This window comes from Argentina silus (assembly GCF_951799395.1).
Source record: "Argentina silus genome assembly, chromosome: 6".
In the NCBI taxonomy this organism is placed as follows: domain Eukaryota; kingdom Metazoa; phylum Chordata; class Actinopteri; order Argentiniformes; family Argentinidae; genus Argentina; species Argentina silus.
The window spans coordinates 15,369,132-15,389,904 of record NC_139660.1 but is presented as its reverse complement, the minus strand read 5'-3'; the positions used below and the strand labels follow the sequence as shown (position 1 = coordinate 15,389,904).

Below are 20,773 nucleotides of genomic sequence, written 5' to 3'. Positions count from 1 at the left end.
ATGTTATGAAGTTGGTGATGCAGCATTTATTAACTATGTCCCTAAACTGTGGAATACGGTACCTCAAGAAATCAGGGAAGCAAGCTCAGTAAACATCTTTAAGCGCCAGTTAAAAACCTATCTCTTCAATTTAGCTTTCAATTAGCATTTTATCTATGCTGCTGTCTCTGCTGATTTTATTGTATTGATCAACTATCTATGCAACTAGATTGAGTGATGCTGCTTTTATTGTATTGATTAATTATGTTATAGTTGTTTTAGGTTTTTAATCTGCTCTTGCACTGTATTGTACAGCACTTTGCTGATGTTTTGGTTGTTCTCGTTTTGTAATCTGTTCCTTTTTTCTTTCTTTTGCGCAGTATTGTACAGCACTTTGAGCTGCATGCATGTATGAAAGGTGCTATATAAATAAAAGCTTATTATTATAATTATGAAAAACTTCAAATTAACAGATTACCAATTTGTGGATGAATAATGAACAATAGACTGTGAACAATAGACTCCGAAGTGTAAGTGGCTGGATGGAATGTGTTTGTCTGAGTGAAGAGAGGGAAATGCCACCTATAATTAACCACTGGAACATCTGAACCACAGATATAGAGGATGCATTGTCTTCTTGGGAGGTCATTGAGACTCCATTAAACAATAAAAATGTTTCTCAAAAGGGTTGAGGAGTTTCCAATGGGCAATTTGTTGTTTATTTAAAGTGAATCATATCTATTGTAAAACAATTTGAATGACAGGTTCGCACACTGTACTGTGACAGCGAAAAAGAATATTATCATAATGAATGAAAGACGTTTGAGAAGAATCAAATTAAGTAGCCTATAACCATAAGTACAGTTTATTTTCAAAGGCCCTAATGTACCTCTCCTCTACCAGGGGTGCTTTCCAGTGGCATTTTAGCAGATGACTTGATTGAGTCCGGGGAAACCAAGGGCTATCCATTAGTCCACCTAAACAGAGCAAATCAGCCTGAAGCACTGCCACTTGAGCCTCTGCAATCTATTGCAGCCAGTGCTTCTCAACCCTGCATCCATCATAGGCTGTCTGCCAATGGTCTGAGGGATATTTTCAGCAGGTGTGTCAGTTGGCTAACTGATATCAGCAGCACCCAATTCATTGGTTCTCATTCTTTATCCAATCAAAAGTGAAAGAAGACCATTGTATGCAGTCCCTGACACTACTCTGCCCAGCAGCTTAACCACACACATACCTTTTCTGTTTACAGACCTGCTCATCAAACACACCACTCTGTGACCAAGAGGCCTTTTACAGTTATTACAAATAATCCTGTTTTCATGTCATGAACATACATGACAAACAGTACAGTAGGTTGAATTCCAACACATCTCACCAGAGGCAGACTTCAGAGTAAGAAATGGTTTTATTGAAGTGGTTCCCTTTTAAACAAGGAGTCGTTTAACGCATAAATACTGTACAGCAGGTAAATAATTCACACAAGGTGAAGGTTTCTCTAGGAGGAAGGCAAGCCCCAGTCATATCCTGTCATGTCTTGTTGAGTCCCTGTGGGAATACCTACAGCAGAAGGAATCCAGTGTGTCGCAACGTTTCAACCATGGGCTCTGCTCTCAGGTGAGCAGCTGTTTCGTCAGCACAGCAGCAGCCACGGATCGCATTGAGAGATGCATATAAGGATATGCAAAAATGTCACCACAGAGGACAGGTTTTGAAGAGAACAGGTTTTGCCTTGACAAAATGCTGCAGAGTTTCTTTTAGTTTTTTCAGCCTGAACATCTACTGTGGGTGGGTTTATGGGTAACATTTAGATGACTGCAAGAATGATAGCACGGTGGTCTTGACTCTCATCTTTTCTAAATTACAATTGTGACGTGAGCCCAGAACAGTCAGATGGTTCTGTCTAATCTAGTTGTCTTCTGTTCAAGAGGGACCATGTCACTCATGTTGAAGTAACATACAGCAATACACAGTAGCTTACATTGTTTCCCGGTGTGTATGAAAAAGAGGAACAATTTGTGTGACAAAATAAACGTCTTTAACCCCCATAATACTAAAGTACAGTCATCATAGAGTATACCGTACCTTACTAATACATAAGGAATGCAATTCTAAAACAGGTAGATACAGTACATTATCCATTAAGGAAATTAAGGAAATAAGAACCGGGATGAAAATTCCATGAGATTAAAAAGCCAGAGTTCTATGCATTTATAAAAAAAAAAAAGCATCAGTCACTCTTTTCACCCTATCTGACTTCTGGTGTCAAAGGACAAATGGTACCAATGTGTACTTCATATCATCATAACATTGTCTTTCTTCAGCCATTATAATCTACTGGACTTCCCTCAAATTTACATTGAGCAGGTCCCATATTGGTGTTATAGCAGTGCATGGAAGATCCCTTCACTCTCTCTAGTGATCCTCCACAGGGGTAGGCCTAGGCTAATCAGCCCCTAAAGCCAGTGCTGCTGCCCTGGGGGCAACATTGACCCAGTGAACAAGGCCCAAGTCTTCAGCACATGCTGGCAGGGCTGGTAGGACTGGTGGGTTAGGTTGTGTGTATTGGGTGGGCATCCACCAGGGCTGGGGCCAGGCTCAGGTCTGGAGCATCCCCAGCCCATCTCCCTTGGCCTCCTCAGACGATGTCTGCGGGCTGGCGCCCGTTTCATGGGCCGAGCTGAGGGGCCTGGCGTTGGCCTTTGATGACCTCTGACGGCGGGTACCATTGCCCACACAGCGGAGCAGGTTCTTCAAGGTGGTCCACATCTCCTCGTCCTTGTAGGAGTAGATGCAGGGATTCATGACAGAGTTGAGCACGGCCAGGAGCAGCAGCCAACGCTTGAAGAGCATCACATCACACTGCTCACAATTGAGGCCGTCCAGCAGCAGCACCACCAGGCCCGGCGTCCAGCAGATCACAAAGGCCCCTGGGACAGAACCACACAAACAGTTAGACACCTCTTATAGAGGTTATTCAATCATACTAGTTAAATCTCAGAAACACATTCACCAATACTACTGAAACATAATAATTCAGTGACAAACAATGAAGAATGCTAGCATTCAAAAGGAATTTGATTGATTGAACTTCATGAAGAGCCTATTGTTGTGCAGTAAGATGTTCCGTTTCATCCCATCTTATCTCCTTCATCTATGAATTCATGTTAGCTAGGGGGGACAACACCAATGACAACAGCTTTGTGAGTGAAGACTTCCTTCCCACGTAAGACAAGCTGGAACAGGTTAAAGGGAAAACCAACAGGCCAAGATTGTTTCAAGGAAGAAGGCCTTTTTAGATGGTTGCTTGTTTGTCAGACACTACACAGTCACTCATTGTTGATCTTATTTTGCATTTCACCTGAAATTCCAAGCCAGAATATATCATCACCCACTGCAAACATGTTGAAGCACGGAGCAAGGATTTGAAGGAGCTTTCTGGGAGAGAGAGGAGGGTGCGTGTTGCAACTTGTCCTTGCTGCCTACCTCCTCACTACTCCCTGCCTCAGCTGAACAAAAACAAGACTGTTCTCCACAGGGGGAAGAAGAGAGGGAAGCTACACACCCTCTCTCTCACACACAATACAGCTCAAATTAAATACAAGGGTTGGATTGGATAAAATGCTGACTTCAGTTCTTACTTCTTTGGCTTCATTTGTTGTTGTGAAGCATGAAAGGAAAAGGCTGCACAGATTTTTACAGCAAAACCCCATCAAATGGGGTTCCACTGGCAGTTTATAGGATATATTCCCCATCTAAGTGCATGTTCGTCCCTTCTAATCTTTGAAATAAATTTTAAAAAAAAGAAGAAAAAAAAAAAATCACATCTGGGATTGGGAAGCAGGCTTGTTTCTAGCACATGTGTGCTTTTAGTTCAGTATTCATTATACCAGGCTTTTTGAAGTACATTACATGGCGGGTTACACATGAAGGGAAATTTGCATCTTCAGGAGGTTTTTCTCTGCCGTTTTGAGTGTTTTGATCCAAGTCAGTAAATGGTTCCTTACATTACAGTGAGATGCTTATCTTATCATAGGGGCTCTCAGCCCCACAGACAGACACACCGTGAACAGCTGCATCGGTGGTGCATTGCATGTACTGGATTTGCACCAAACTTAATGCTTTGTAGTAAAACCAAACAAACAAACTTTTTTTTTTTTTTTGCAAACACAATTATGGATATGAGAGAGATTATTTTCCATTAAGGGATTCTTTTTGGCCACTTGGTTATCGACCAATTTTGTAGAGTGATTAAGATAATATTGTCCCATCGACTGTGCTTTTTCCTCCACACCATTTAACTTTGTAGATTTTTGTAAGTCTCCCCAGGCCTCAGGGTCGCATTCCTGAGCCGTTTTGTTCCTCTCCATTTGCTCAGTTTGTAATGACAACCTGATCCACATAGTGTGTAATTGATTCCTATGCAAATCAGAGACCCTATAAAAACAAAGATATTAATTCCAAAATTACATGAACTATTATCCTTACATTAAGATGGACTCAATTCAACTTATTGAGTAATTTGTTGATGACATTTTTGCATTTTAGCTAATTTTAGTGTGTCATAGCAAAGGGTCTGAATACATATGTACATGAGGTATTTCAGTATTTCAATTTTAATAAATTCACTGAAATTTCTAAAAACCTGTTTGCGCATTGTCATTCTGGGGTATTGTGTGTGGATTGATGCCAAATTCTTTTAATTTAAAACCATTTTAAATTGAGTCTATAACACAACAAAATGTGGAAAAAGTGAAGGGGTCTGAATACTTTCCGAAGGCACTGTATCACAAAAGTGAACATGTTTTCAACATTCTGCATGTATCTATATGTTTCAGTGCTGTATTATTTCAAATACAGACGTTCTCATGATTTCTCTCTTCAACCAAAATTCTCCCTTTATTCATCATTTCTACCCACAGTTACTATAATCTGTGCACATACTGTACACACGTGTGGATTAAGTGTCCTGATGTAGTCTGAACTGGTTCAGCCAGTTACAGTACTAATTCCGCTTTAGTCAGACAAAAGACCACATTTTCATTCACCTGGCTGAAATATGAGCTAACTGTTTTCTGCCTCAAGTTCCCCCAGCTGTACTAGGCTTGAACCCCTGTTCCTTAAGCTCTCAAATGAGGGATATTAGGAATCCTTTCCTCTCGTTCTCTTTCTCCTACTCCCCTTCTCTTATCCAGTCATATAATGCTTTATCACATGAGCATTTCTGGCATGTTCCGAGGCCCAAGACACTTGTTACTTTTTTCTGCTGGTCTAGTGAGTCAATGTATTCACTGAGTTTATGGCTGTTCTCCATGTTGACAAAAAGGACTTTTTTTTGCCATTTGCAGGGCCTCAGTCAATAGACTTTCTGTATCATAGTTTCATCAAAATGTAACAAATATTCACAGATGGAAATTATGGACTTTTCCATTTGCTCTATGATGGAGCTAGATGTATCACCATGACAAACGGATTGGGTAACAAAGCGTCAATCTACCAATTCCTACAATGTGGGAAAATTCCAGTGGGCTCAAAAGAATACAATGAAACACAAAACCCTCTCCCCAATAGAGACCTTTACCACCAGAACAATGCCACCGTAATCTCAATTTGAAACTTGAGGACAAAACGGCACAAAAGCTATCTTAAATGGGACAAATGCATCTGAAAGCAATTCCACACCATCTGAAAACCCTTCAAGTATAGGTTATTTTAGGGGGTTCTTGTGTAGAAACCGCAGACTGGACCGTGCAGTCTCTCTGCGGTGAGGCTAAGATGCCTCTCAGGCAGCATTCACAGTGTCCTTGTGAGAGAGATAATTACACAGCAGTTTTAAAGACACTGTATGTGGGAGAGGCGGCTCCTACGCTCCTTTATCTGCCAGGCAACCAGAGCCTTGCAGACACTGGACAAAGAACAGAGACAACTGGCTGACAATCTGGCATGAGCTTGGACTTCAATAAAGAAAACACTTCAGATCTAGAATGTTTACAGCTCCATGTCTTGCCATCTGAGAGATAAAAAACACATTTAAAAAAGTTAATGCAAGCTAGAACCAGGGCTGATAACAATCAAACTCGTCTGACTTGTGGAGCCATGCTGAGGGGAGGGTGGGTCTGGCTGTTGCATCTTAAGTGTAACATATCCTGTTCCAACAAACCTACCGAGAGAGACTCACAGGACGTTTTCTTCTCTGCGTTTTTTCACACATACTACATTTCACACATACTACATTTTTCACACATACTACATATTTTCACACATGCTGAAAATGAGCCCTAGTACACTTTGTTAGTTATTCAAACACATGCATGTGAGTGATACTATTACCAAGACAGATCTGTGACAGTACTGGTCAAGTCATTTTCTACATCTGTGCAGTGTATGAAGTAATACAAGAATATCTCCATTATCTGTATAAGGCTCTCAGTATAAGCTTCCACATTTTAAATAAATTAATCCCCTTGTCAAACAAAGGCTATTACTCAATAGGCCTACATAGTAAGACTATATGGTATATTTGTAAAATCAACTCAATACATGACTGAATAAATGGAACAGACAGTTGCTCTACCTAGAACTTCATAATGTACTTAGCCCTGAGTTAACTTCATCAGGAGATCAGCCACTATCATGGAAATACAGTCCACTGTGTTCAGCAGCAAGACTGTCCCTATCTCCTCATTCAACCAGGTAAATAGACTTTAATACCAGTGTGCTGGGGTGTCTAGATTCCAGAAACCCTTTTGAGACCAATACAACCTTACAGCACATAATCCATAAAGGGGCGGTTTCCCAGACAAAGAATAAGCCTAGTCCTGGACTAATTCACACTTTTAATGGCAAATTGCCACTGAGAATTAATCTGTCCATGAAACCAGCCCCAGTAGTTTAGTGCTAATCAGAAACAGACTACATATTGACACAACATGAGAACAAAATCCCTCAAGCCTACCTAGCACGGTCATGACCGTTTTGATGAGCTTGATTGGCGTCCTCTTGCGGTTTATGGAGCCACTGGTGTGCGGGGTGAGCACCGCTGTTTTCCTCTTGACGTAGGTGTAAATCCTCATGTAGATGGAGACCATGACCAGGAAGACCACCAGGTTGGACACGGACCAGAAGATCAGGTAGCTCCGGCTGAAGATGGGGGCCAGGGTGGAGCAGTCCTCCAGGTTGCAGATGCAGTTCCAGCCTAAGCTGGGCACGGCCCCCATGAAAATTGAGATTGCCCAAACCAGCACGATCAGCAGGGTTACCCGTCGCTTGGTCAGGTTGCTGTGGACCTTCCAGTTCATCACTGAGATGTAACGCTCCAGAGCAATCACAAGCAGGTTCGCTAAGGATGCTGAGAGACTGGTGTCCAGCAGACCTTGTCGTATGAAGTAACCCTGGACCGTCAGCTTCCTGGACACCTCACCAGTGTTGAACATAAGATATACGTATGCTATTCCCGCTAGGAGGTCGGAGGCGGCAAGGTTGGCAAGGAGATAGTAGAAGGGGTAGTGGAACCTCTTGTTGGTTATGACGGCAGCGATGACCATGGCATTTGAGACCAGGATGAAGCAGCAGAAGAGGGAGCCAACCACCTGGACCAGGATGAGCTGTGTGGAGTTCCAGTTGTCTTTTGTCTGGTTGCTGTTGTTGTAGAAGAAGCTCATGAGCTCGTCATAGTGGCATTTATTCTGACTGGCCATCTTGAGACCCTGTGGAGACCCTGGAGATGAGGGGAATGAGAAAGTGTAAAAAATACAGACATTATCATGAAATTACTAAATCTGGTTCCCCTTTAATTGACATTATACCATCTTACTGTACGAACCAACTGTACTCACAGTATCAGAATAGCCTAACTGAAATTATTTAATCAAAGAAGGGTAATAAGAATTTCAGATCAAAAGTTTTAATAAACCAATTCTTTTGTGCAGTGCCAGTTTTTCCAAGGCCGAATAACTGCTGAACTGAGTAAGAGATTAAATGACCCAACTCCAAAGAGCAGTCAATATGTCAAACATTCTTTTTTTTTACTGGAAGCAGCTGCTTGAATCACTGGTGGTTAATCACACACTCAAACATCACAGAGGTATAGACCTCAGAGATAAGGATAAGACCTCTCTGGGTGCTGAGCTTCAGCTCTGAGGTAATTCACTACAGTCTGGCCAAAACCAATTAGGTCTTAGTTTGAAACGTGTGGATATAATTTCTGTGGTCAATGTCATAAGATCTGCAGACTTTTACTAGGCTACTTTAATCACATTAAACACAGCATTGAATTCTACTGATATTTATTCTTACAACACATTTAAGTAAAAGACAGTGATACTTATTTGTTTGGGGTATTTGCACTAAATTTGGTTGACTGGAAGAATTTGCAAACGAAAATGCGGCTTGGCTTAGTCATGTGTCGCATTTGAATGCATTCAAATGCGGCTATAATACAATTCTAAAAACAGCAAATAAACAAAACTCCGATTTACTTACGAGGTGAAGTTTACCCGAACTATGTTTACGTGTCGTCAGCCTACTAAAAGTTATTCTTCGATCCTCATTCCGCACATTTTGTGAATTGTCTCCTTCATTCTACCGGCGCAGGGGCGCAACTTCACAGAAGAAAGTGACAGCACTGACTGACTGAGCGAAAGAAATAAGGGCAAAAAGTTTGAGGCTGGTGAAGGATCTCACTCTCTGACGTTTAGAGGGCGTGTGCCACAGCTTCTCATATCTCTGTAATGAATTCCTGTGTGTGCGACCACAAAAGAATGTGTAGCCTAAGTTGGAGACTGATGTTAGATGTTGGGCTTTGTCTGTCTGTCATGGTTATAATTTAAATGTAACCTTTTTTGTTGTTGATATACTGTCTTCACAACCTCAAAACGATTGAGAGGTGATCAACAATTAGGAAAAACACTGAATACGTAAGCCATTAGTAATAGTGAATGACTGCGTAAAATTGAGTAACCACCTCCTCCACCTCGGGGCAATTACCACTGCTAAATGTCAACCAAACAGTCCTGAGGAAAAGCCCTTAAGTAAAACAGACACGAAAAGAAATATAACTTATACTGTATGAAAAGAGTAATTAAAGACCACTGAAGAAGGTCGTTTATTCCACGTCTACAGTAGTAGATGATTGTGTAAGGATTACCTTAAATGACTCATGGCAGATATCATACTACCTGTTGAGCTCATTGGGAACAATTATTGTTTCAGTTTGTCCCAACATGCAACACGATCTTGGGAAGTATAAAGAAAGTGACCACATATACCCTGATAGTCAGTCAATGGAAAATTAAAAGTACACACATCCTATTTCAGTCAGGTGCTGGACAGAAATTAATATAAAGTAAAATTGGTAATGTCCGCAACACTGGTACTGCTCCCTTGTTGACCCCCCAAGGACAGTCAGTCGCACACGAACACATTGAATTCGTACACACATTGAATAAAATATAATACAATATTGAATACAAGGCAGTAGTATACACGTTGAATTGAATAGTACACACATTTATGTGTCATTTGTATAGTATGTCATTTGTATAGTATCCACCATTCTATTACACAGACAATGTACCTTAATCAAATTATCTCTTTACCACCGTGTTTTATGAACTGATATTTTGGCAGACTTACGGTTCAGAACCTCTACCCCCCTCTTCTGGTTTTAGATCCTGGGTAAAGCGGATATCGATGCTCTTGGTTCATTGTCTATGTATGACATGCCATACAGTATATGACACAATGCCATTGCGTAAGCAATAAAATGTTACAACAATATTGACTATATTCAGCTGTGAGGCATCATATGATCTTGAAGATTGTCTATAATAAACATTACACAGTGTCTTATTATCAAATCTAAAATCAACAATAAATTAACAGAGACTGAATGAAGGTGTGAAGATGGACTGCAAGAACAAACACTGATATTGTTCCAGAAAGGACACCATTGACACAGATTTTGTTGTTAGAATACTATCTTTGGTGTATTTAGAGATTAGATAGACATAAAATTAAATAACGTTTACATAAAAAACTTTAATGCCTTATTATTCTAATAAAGACTTTAACGTTCTGAAATATTTCATTTACATAATACGTGCAGAATCACATAGCAAGCAGATTCTCCCTGAGCTTGCATGAAAATACTCTCTGGTTCCTGTAAACCTCTGAAGAATGTCCCTGACCTGAATTGCATTTCTAACATATAAAACCTGGCAACAATTACAAGCTTTTTTTCGGTAATGCAGAGCCAGCAAATCTCTTACACTAGTTTTGGCTTCATGTATTATTGAGACATAAAAACCTTATTAGGCACTTATATTGCACATGTTCTCCCCTGCATAATACACAAACTCCTGCCCCTGGAACTATGATAAAGGTTCATGGTCCTGTATACTACAGTATTTCCTTAAGGGTCTTTTCCTCTATTTCAGAGGTTCATTTTCCTCTTCTCCCTGATCCCAGAATCTTCTTCTTTCTGGTCCCAGAATCCTCTTCTCCCTGTTATCTCAGGTGTGGCTGCTGTCAGCTGATAAGTATAATGTCATCATCTTTTGGAGCCCTGTAACAAAACAATGAAAAACGTTATGGTCATTACAGTGAATCCCATTCACCAGTGTCAAAAAGACTTGTGATGATAGGACTTGACCAGATGGTAGGTTTGCCTTGGCTTGTCTCTTCTAATGTTTGCTTCCTCTATGTGGAACATATGGTGACCGTCCCTGTTCCTTTTGAATGACATATCAAATATGTTTTGAGTTTGCACTCTTTCAAACAAAAGAGCAGTCAACATGCCAAAAAAAGATGAGCGTATTTGCTTGTTCAAACAGAACTGCGATGATACTTAATATCAGTTCTGCAAACTGCTGTCATTTTTTTAAGGACATTTTCACCTAGACGTTAGTTGGTGGACAAAACTCAACTAAACTTTCTCAAAGCTAGAGAATACTTTGAGGAGAGTTGTGCTTGCACAGCACTATGTGCAGTAAGTGACCCTGAGGTGAACTGAAAGTGTAAAGTCCATTAGCTGCCTACGACTCTCACAATATTAGGTCAATAACGTTCTCAGGTGGATTATTTTATTGTGGGATCAAAGACTTCCTAGATTGGTGACTCTGCACTCTCTCTGCCTCATGTGAACTTTAATAACAGTTGGCACGGCATGAGAATACCCTGAAAGCTCCCACAATCCATCACACTGATCAAACTCTGCTTATTACAAAATGCTGTAGTGTAGAGATGTGATTATAAGCCAGCTCTGAGGAATTACATAACACTTTTAGCGACACTTACTGTGCTATCAGCTAATGTATATTATTATTTAACTACCTAAATGTTGCAACACATTATGTATTTAGTATTTACATATTTTAGTACAAATAATCCAACAGTGTATAAGGCTTCACAACCAGACCGATACATTCACTGAAGGAAAAGGAATAATGCTAATTGCACATGTCAAATTGCATCCAATCAGGTATTATAGAACTGTTGTGAATATGCTTATCACATTTGTGTGAGTGCACTCTAAAAGCACACAGAGAGAAATGCAAACAATAAATGGAGCTTTGACAGGGCAGAAATTAGGCAAAAGGCCTTGCAATGATTGTATTAGCAAAATCAGTGAAACTTGACAAGAGCTGCTAAATGTCCAGTATGAGATTAGGCCACTTCACCCCCTTCACCTACAGCCACTTAGCCAGCCAATTCTAACTCGATACTAAGACCCATGGGACAAGTCTATCTTGATTTTTGACAAAACATTGCATTATTGTAGGGCATTCCTTGCATTTAGGAAGGATGTGGGAGTGCTATTAGGCAATTTAGAGGATGAGGAACAAAAGTAACACGATTTTAAAACTATATACTGTACTGAAGTAAAATGCTTCATCTTGCTCAAGTGTCTTCATTAGGAGTATTTGTGACAGGACTGAAAAAAGACACCCCAAAAGTATAATCAATGTTGAGAAATGCATTCTCAATGACATTTGCAGATTTCGAAAGTGGTTAAAAGCTCAATGTAAACATATTTTAGCCTCACACTGGCAGAGATAATCAACTTTGCTACAAGTCAACAGGAGGAGATACTTGCATGCAGCTTTTTTGTCACAGCAAACAATGAACCCTTTTCAGTCATGGAGCTCTGCCATGCATGTGTTTAATTGAGAGGAGTCAGGTTTTACCCTCACCACAGCCTATTTGAGTATTGTTGCTGACAATGTGCATCCCTTCATGGCCACAATTTACCCATCTTCTAATGGCTACTTCCAGCATGATAATGCACCATGTTACAAAGCAAAAGTTGTCTCAAACTGGTTTCATGAACATGACAATGAGTTCAGTGTTCTTCAGTGGCCTTCCCAGTCACCGGATCTGAATCCAATAGAACACCTTTGGGATGTGGTAGAACGGGAAATTCACAGCTTGAAAGTGCACCTGAAAAATCTGCAGGAATTGTGTGATGCAATCATGTCATCATGGACCAGAATGTCAAAGGAATGTTTCCAACATGGAATCAATGTGGAATCAATGCCACGAAGAATTGAGGCTGTTTTGAGAACAAAGGGAGGCCCTACCCAGTATTAGTGTAGTGTTCCTAATAAAGTGTTCAGTGAGTGTGTGTGTATATATACACACACACACACACAACTGTAAAGGAAAATCGAATGAGTGCACGAGAAAACCTTATTAAATCTCATCAACATGCAGTCATCCAGGTACAAATGGGAAATTATACTGTTTGCATATGAAGGGAATTTACATAAGTCACTTTCTACTCTCTAAAAACCCTCCCAAACATCTAACACGTCATACTGCATATCAACCTGACAGAACAGCCAGAGAGACCTTGAACTGGCCATCATTTGTTGTCCAATCAACATGAAGAGTTGGTTTCAATTAGCACCAGTGGATCACATACAGTATATACTGGAGAGTGAGTGGGAGGCATACAGAAGAATTCTACTGGTTCATTTGACTCAGTCTCAAAGCTCGCCATGAGGTTGTTTATCTCGGGCCTGCTGTAGCCAAAGGGGAAGCCTCTTCCCAGCGCAACCCTCCGTTCCTCTGTAATCAGCACATCACTGGGTGTGTCCGCATTTTTCCCACCACTAATTTCATTTCTCAGGCCACAGAGGGCTAGGCTTAACCTCAGTGCGGGGGGGAACTCCACTCTGCTTCACTCTGCCACCAATGACAGAGATTGGCTCATAGAAATGGAACGGGAACATGTAGATGTCTTAAATGCCACATGATTTTCATATTGGTCCAGCAATGCAGTGACACAATAGAGTTTCACATTGTTGCAAATGGGGAGATGTCAGAGAGATGGACAAATCAAGCAAAACATGACACCCTTCACCAAGATAACCAGGGCGTTGCAGTAAAATAACCTGATTTGTCCCAAACTGAGCCCCACTATCATCTTACAAAGCTTTGTTTTGGGTCAAAAATCTGTTTCACATCCATTCTTAATCTAAATAAAGGGTGACGTTACAGTAACGTTATCATACCGTCTGCAGCAGCACAGTCCTGAGTAGCCAGTCTCTGCGTCTGTCTCGCTGGTCTCCTCACAGGGAGGGAAATCCTTCTGTTCTCTCAGGAACTTCTGCAGGTCTGTCATTGGGAAGCCATTCTTCTGGTAGTTCTGTCAGTACATTAAAGGACCATTCTAAAACACAGCACCATGAGACCCCCTAAACACAAAGGCAAATAATGCCATACTGGCCAAACATCCAGGACACATTGAATCTCACATACAGTATGCATTCAACTGTGAGAAAGTAACTAAGTTCATGTTATAACATATTGTATTTAGAATTCAAATCCCACATTACACAAAATGTATACAATATGTCTTCCATACTCTGTTAATGACCTGGTTGGTCTACACCCCATAACCGTATCAATCTCCACTCTGTCTCACATGATTTTGAGGTGATAACTGTGTGATCTGGGTAATTTACCTAAATCACAAAAACCCTTGCCTGAGACCTGAAGACTTGTTTTTGATCCCTGGACTAATGCCTAGGCTATTGCTCAGCGGGTTAACACAGTCTTGTGGTGAGCAGGAGACCCGGGTTCCAACCCAATCCGGTCTCTTTGGACATCTACACAGGTGTCAGTACCTTGATGGTCTCGTAGGCGTCTGTGATGATGGCGATGAAGAGCGACAGCACCATGTAGATGAATAGGGAGATAAAAGAGTAGAGGTAGACGCGGCTGAACACCCACACCAGTGTGTTCTTGTCCTTCAGCTGGGCAAAGGTGCTGAACATGTCATCCCCGTTGACCAGGGAGAACAGACACTCAGCCACGCGGCTCAGGCCCTCAAACTGGAGAGAGAGAGAAAGAGAAAAGAGAGAGAGAGAGAGAGATGGGGATTGAAAGGGAGAGGGAGAAAGAGATAACAAGAGATTAAGACTGATAGATAGTATCTAAAACAGTCAACACAACCCACTTAGACGGTGCGGTATGGATCCAGGGGTAGAGGAATAGAGGACGTGTGGGATGGCAGCTCTGTAACATCCTTTGTTTATCTCCCATGGTAAACAGTACACTGACAGGACGTGATGGTTACCACACTGTATACTGTATGCTGTGGCCCTCTTCCAATAGACAGTATCAACAGTACAGCTGAAGACATGCTGAAGTCATCCTGTACTGGTTCATCAGCTTCACTGAGACCATACCCTTTACAGTCCTCAGCTGGGAAGACGAAGATCTAATATTGGCTTTGTGATTTCTATCTCAGAATTTTTGACACCTACAGTAGAGGTGCCAATGTAGAGTTAACAATGTGTTGACTAGTGTGTTGACAGTTGAATTGTGCGTGCGTGACTATGCGTGACTCTCCTAGAGATACAGCCCATAAATCATGCAAATCTGAATCTTGTAAAAATTGAATCTTGCAATTTTTAATCTGGTAAACTCATCAAACTAATGGCGACACAATTATTCATACTTTATTTGGATGCTCCCTTACAGATGATTTATTATATTGATGCTTAGACTGTTAAGAAACTATGCATTAGATTAAGTACGTCAACTGTCTGACATCCTGAATAATAACCATTACATCCTCAGGGGATACATCTTCAGCTACCTTAGATGTAAAACAAATTGTAACTTCCTAAACTGAAGTAGGATTTAAAATGAAGTAGTCTATTTTAGCTATCACCGTTTAAACTCAGCCATCATGGGCCCTAGTTTAGGACTCCAATGTTTCTGGACTTCCGTAAATAATTTATCTTACAGGATAAGGATAGCTAAACAGACTTGCGTACTTTCTTTCTAGTACTTATGCTTTTAGGCATAGTAGATTGCTTATCACTGGATCAACACGCACTGGACAATATGGTGTAGTAACAGCAACATGCATAAATACTGCCACCTTGTGGCTATAAACGGTCAGTGCCTAAACACAGTCAGTCAGTACCTTTTCATGGTAGGGCCCGAGTACGATCCAGCCACAGAAGGTGTAGCCCAGGTAGATCATCCCTGCGCAGCAGCAGAAGCGCAGCACCTTGGGGAAGGCAGCCTTCATGGTCAGGATCAGCACCTGGAGAACACACACACACACACACACACACACACACACACACACACACACACACACACACACACACACACACACACACACACACACACACACACACACACACACACACACACACACACACACACACACACACACACACACAGTTCAAGCTGTTGGTCAAAAAAAATTGTGAGGGAATCATGTAAAAGGCTATTTGTTTCTCTTTTTTCATCTATTTGAACTGTGGGGTGTGGGGGTTACAATATATGTTTTCTGAAACATTATTGTGTGTATGCTTTTAATGTGATTTCAATGCCTGTGTTTGTAGTTGTGACTCGGCTCACAGGGATAAGTTCTCATTGTGGAATAATGGGGGAACATACTGAAATACCACACAATGTGAAATCTCCTTAAGAAGACTTACGTTGTACTTCTGAAAGTAGCCCAGGTACCTTATCACCCCCACCCACACCATCAATGTAGAGGTCCCCAAGAAGATACTGCATACGTCATAGCTGGTGAGACTCTACGAGAGAGAGAGAGAGAGCACAGAGAACGAGTTCATTTCTCCATATGTCAACTTGAGGTAAATGCTTAACATGGAGGTTGTAAAAGCCCAACTCAGAAGTCACACTCAGGTTCAAGTAAATAGTCCTTTACAATCTCTACATTCAACCATCTTGCTCCAAAGTCCACAGGCCATTGATTTGTGTCTAGGCAACAGGGAGTTTTATTTTTCACCCTCTTCCTGTGAGTTTTTATTTCCCAACCTTTTCCAATGTTATCAGAGGCATAAATATAGAGACAGTGAGTCACCGATTTCTTCTACATGTCCTAATCTAATGTAATAAGGAGTGTGTCTGAGCCCTAAATAATTTGTTGCAGCTTAAGTCATTCTTGCAGCTAGCATTGTATTTGCAATGTGAATATCAGCTAGCATTGCATTGGCAATATAAATACTGTATATGACCAAATACATACAGTAGGCCTATGTCCAAAATAACATGTTACATTTTGTGGTAAATGTCTACTAACTGTACTGTATGTGTCAAGCAAGATTCCTTAAAAGAAATGGGAGGATCCAACTGGAAATTACCTTTGCTTGTATTTCCATCTTCAATATGGATCCCACTATGGCCATGGCATCACTAATAATGACCAAAACATACCAGCCATTTAAGAACTCGTTCTGGTCATCCTCGCACACCTTGCGATTATAATTCTCACGGAAGAACCTGGAAAATCGCTGTAATAAAGGTCATAGGCCTATAATTAAAGTGATCACATGGCAAGCAAAAGATCAAGATTCTATGATTAGCTCTGCAAGGTAGGTCATCTTATTATGTTGGTACTAAACTGGGAGCATGTCACAAGTAGGCCTGGATAAGTTCATAACACTTCTGATCATATGCGTAATGGATTCCAGGATAGTTTGTGATATTTTGTGCACATTGTGATATTTTTGCAGTTTTCTTGAGGGACGTTTCTGGAGACTCATATGCTCAAAGAGACAGACTCACCTGCAGCAACCTCACAGCCAGAACAATGGAGCGGGTGCACAGCACTGCCGAGGTTAAACACACCAGAATGACAAAGCCATCGAATACCAGAAGGTAATGTGTGTTCTTCTGAGCTGAAACAGATAAACCACATATGTATGATACATAACCGTTATGCCATTACTGAGAACCAGTGGTGTACTTTGAGGCTACATCTTAATAAGGTCAATAGTGGTGGCCATGTCTTCAGTGTTGTTTGTTTAGAGTAAAAACACAACCTTACCAGTCCCTGAGATCTTCCAGTTTTTGCACGCACTGCTCAGCGTGTCAATGTCGAGAAAGATTTTCACTTTTCCGCTGTGACACTGGTTATCAAATGTAATCTTTGCAGACAAAGGGGGGAAGTGAAAGCACATTACAAAACAGTCTAACTGTTCAAAACCACACTGTGGGGAATGGGTATGATGATGGGATAACATGTTTATATCAAACAATCAACTTTACCGTGACAAAGAAGGCATAACAATCGGGTAACTCATGTGAGCGCACTGTTTGCAGGTTGATGCCTTTGAGTTGAAAAGTTATCTTGATGTCCACAAGCCTGGATGCAAAACAAGCCAATATACTGTATCACTGAGACATCAAAATTCAATGATCAGGTGTCTTAGTCAAACTCAACTGTCAAACACACATACCTATAGAAGTGCAGATCAAAAAAAGATGAATTATCTGTTTTCCATTGGCTCGCAGTCTTTGGGTCATGCATCATACAAACTGCCAAAACATTTAAAAGATTAGAAACCAAATTGAACTTGAATGAACATACTCTGTACTGTTTCTCTTCATGCAATGTATACTTTTACACCAGGAAAGACAGATGGTAATGTAAAAAACAAGATTAAAATTTTGAAGTAACAATGTAAACTAAACTATAGGACACAATAAAATAGGACAGGCATTGATTGGCAGCGCTCATTTTTGACCAGTCTGTGACAGCATAATTTCACAAGTCCACTGACCAGTTTCCAAACGAGCATCAATGTCGTAGGCCTCGTTGGAGGGCTCCAAGCTGCCTGTCTTGTAGTACTCCTTACAGATGAGCAAGGGCAGCAGTTTCCCGTCCTCCTCAGCGTAACTGATAGGCCCCACAGACAGGTGCCCCAACTGTCCGTACTACAAGGAACACAACCCTCCAAAAGTCAGCACTCACACATAGCATGTTATTTACTTCACTTTACGTACATTTATTATTTTGTTTATGATTTATGTGTTGTGCGGACGCATTACCCCAACACAACACTCATATTTGATTATTCTTGAATTGAATGGTGCAATGCAAACTAAAATATTCAGAGTACAGTAAAACTCATGAGACAATGATACAGGCTTCTGCTGTACTGTGCATTGCAATCATGACTTTGCCATGTTTATAACCCAGAGTGCTTGCTGAGAACAGCTTGAACTGTCATAAAAAACAGGACCTATTATGAAACAAATGATAAGCGAGGGAGAGAGAGAGAGAGAGGAGGACAGAGGAAGAAAGAGAGGGAGGAAGAGAGAGGAATACTTGCCTGATCCAGCACATAAAACAGACTGTCATAGACATCTTGTTGGGAGTAAACAGCCACACTGTAGTCATCCTCATCGACCCCACTATAGTCCTTCAGAAACAGGTTCTTAAAGGCCATGGCATTCTCCTCCTTATAGGAAACCACAAGCTGGTTGTTCAGCCCAAACATGATAAGCTTTGTAGGAGAAGAGAGAAAAATGTGTAGTGTAGTTAAGTATCATCTACCATGTTAAGTATCATGTAAAGAATAGTCCAGAGGGGGTTTATCTTGAACAGTAGAACCATAGTTCCCCTTTCAGTATAATTCTACTGATAAGATATCCATAAAATAATCAGAATACAACTAGTTACATCAGTTAATAATTCTGGGCTGTATTTTCTTCACTTACCTTGAACACCCATAGGCTACTTATTCAACCAGGCAATATAATAATCTACACCTGCCTCAATGTCACAATAATATGGATCAATTCTCAATTGAGTATAGAGGACCTCTATGGAATTCCAACACACTTTTACAAAAAAACATCTCCAAAAGGTAATTAATCACCATGTCTGTATAATTACTATCTGATTGGATTTCATTTGCTTTGTTTGGCTTTCTTGGCATCGCCGACTTGCTTTTCTTGTGTGTTAAATAAAAATAAATAAAAACAACTCCTTCGAAGAGAAAAAGCATTGTGTTCAGCTGTATAAACTGTCATATAAATACCCATACCTGTGTTGTGATCATTATGATTTTCAGAATCTGCACCCCCAATTTCCAAGGTAATTGTCGTCGGGCCCTGTATTTCTCACAAGGGCTCATGAAGTAATATTTCAGGTCATCCCTAAGTATCTCTTCTTTGATTATGTCTTGCGTCATTGTGGAGCTAAAACAAAGTTGATGATAACACACGTGTTACACACTCATGTGAAGGAACAACTTCAACTCAAATTAATATGATTTTGACATCCTCAACTGTAGTGAAAAAAAAGTACTTTCAATCACATGACCTATTTGACCAAACTTAATACAGCACAAAAACAGACTGACAAGTTCCTTCAACTGTTCTTTTTCCAATCTAAAAAGGGAAGATAGCCCACGATTCCTAGTTGAAAGACAGATGACCTACTGTGAATAAGACATTTCAGTCAGTTTCGAGAAATGCATATTTCTCTCACAGGATATTTCCATAAAGCTCACAAAATAGGTTTCCTGAAGCACTCCCTGTACAGAACACTGAGTGCATTCATGTGGGAGAAGTCCAAGGTTGACTCAAAGCACTCAAAATATTTGCATTTGTGTTGACTGCAGGCTTAAGTGAGTTTTTTGTTCGATAAAACTGTATTAATTCCATTACGCTACTGTAGTTGTTATATGGTATGTGACAACTGTGCATCTGATCCTGAAGAAATTATTATATTTTTAAAGAACATTTCATGTTTTGTACGTGTCTTATTCAGTTCTGACGACTTCTAGAAATGAAAGCGTTTCTGCATTTGACACAACGTAAAACAAGAGATTATAATCAAAGAAAGTTAGGTAAAGTAATTTCATCGCAAGCTATGAACATGAATCATAAATTATAAAGGTCAAATAGTTTCATCCCCATAACTTTGACACTAAGACGTGTCAAACACAACATGTTAGTAATGTTAAACATGAATACCACTTCGTAGACTATTCAATAAAAAACTTACCCAACTGACTCGCCCCCGTCCAAATACTGTACTAACAATTCCATTAAAACAATCGAAGCAATCTGATGAATCAATTGCTTATTTTCTTGTCTTATTTATCAGGAGAACATTGCAGAAGTTACATTGCAGCAAATGAGTGTTACAATATGGCTTGACTCTCGCTGTCAGACAACGCAACCGTCAGGTAACCAATCACGGCGTAGGACTCTGTCACTGCAATGCATTCAGTGTTAATTGCTCGTCTGTGTTCCACTTTAAACTTGTTTAAGCATACTAAACATGCATATATGAAGCACAAATTATACACAACGTGTCTCTGGAAAGAAATATGTAATCCTCTCAATGTATTATTTATGTTTTTAAGGGTTTGTAATTCTTCTAATATCCTAATTACCCTGGTGAAAGATTGTTGGACTGCATGTATCTATAAACCAAAGTAGCATAACTTTTGTTGGACAGAGTGGACATCCAATCAAAAGCAGCCATATCTCGATATCTAAT

General features: G+C 40.4%; 2 protein-coding genes across 2 annotated transcripts; both read right to left on the bottom strand.

Annotated features, from left to right (window-relative positions):
- Positions 1-1,374: 1,374 nt before the first annotated feature.
- On the bottom strand, positions 1,375-8,601 carry lpar3 (lysophosphatidic acid receptor 3). Its single transcript, XM_083671980.1, has 3 exons — positions 8,461-8,601; positions 6,935-7,696; positions 1,375-2,909 (listed from the first exon to the last, which is right to left on the bottom strand). Exons 2-3 carry the CDS (start codon positions 7,674-7,676, stop codon positions 2,578-2,580), a joined length of 1,074 nt encoding a protein of 357 aa, XP_083528106.1. The 5' UTR covers positions 7,677-7,696; positions 8,461-8,601; the 3' UTR covers positions 1,375-2,577.
- A 447-nt stretch (positions 8,602-9,048) lies between these two features.
- Positions 9,049-20,409, bottom strand: mcoln2 (mucolipin TRP cation channel 2). Its single transcript, XM_083671977.1, has 14 exons — positions 20,273-20,409; positions 19,308-19,461; positions 18,591-18,764; positions 18,039-18,192; positions 17,715-17,793; positions 17,524-17,620; positions 17,303-17,402; positions 17,041-17,153; positions 16,617-16,766; positions 15,945-16,046; positions 15,419-15,541; positions 14,109-14,315; positions 13,494-13,627; positions 9,049-10,543 (listed from the first exon to the last, which is right to left on the bottom strand). The coding sequence occupies exons 1-14, from the start codon at positions 20,314-20,316 to the stop codon at positions 10,507-10,509; spliced, it is 1,668 nt and encodes a 555-aa protein (XP_083528103.1). The 5' UTR covers positions 20,317-20,409; the 3' UTR covers positions 9,049-10,506.
- Between the last annotated feature and the right edge of the window lie 364 nt (positions 20,410-20,773).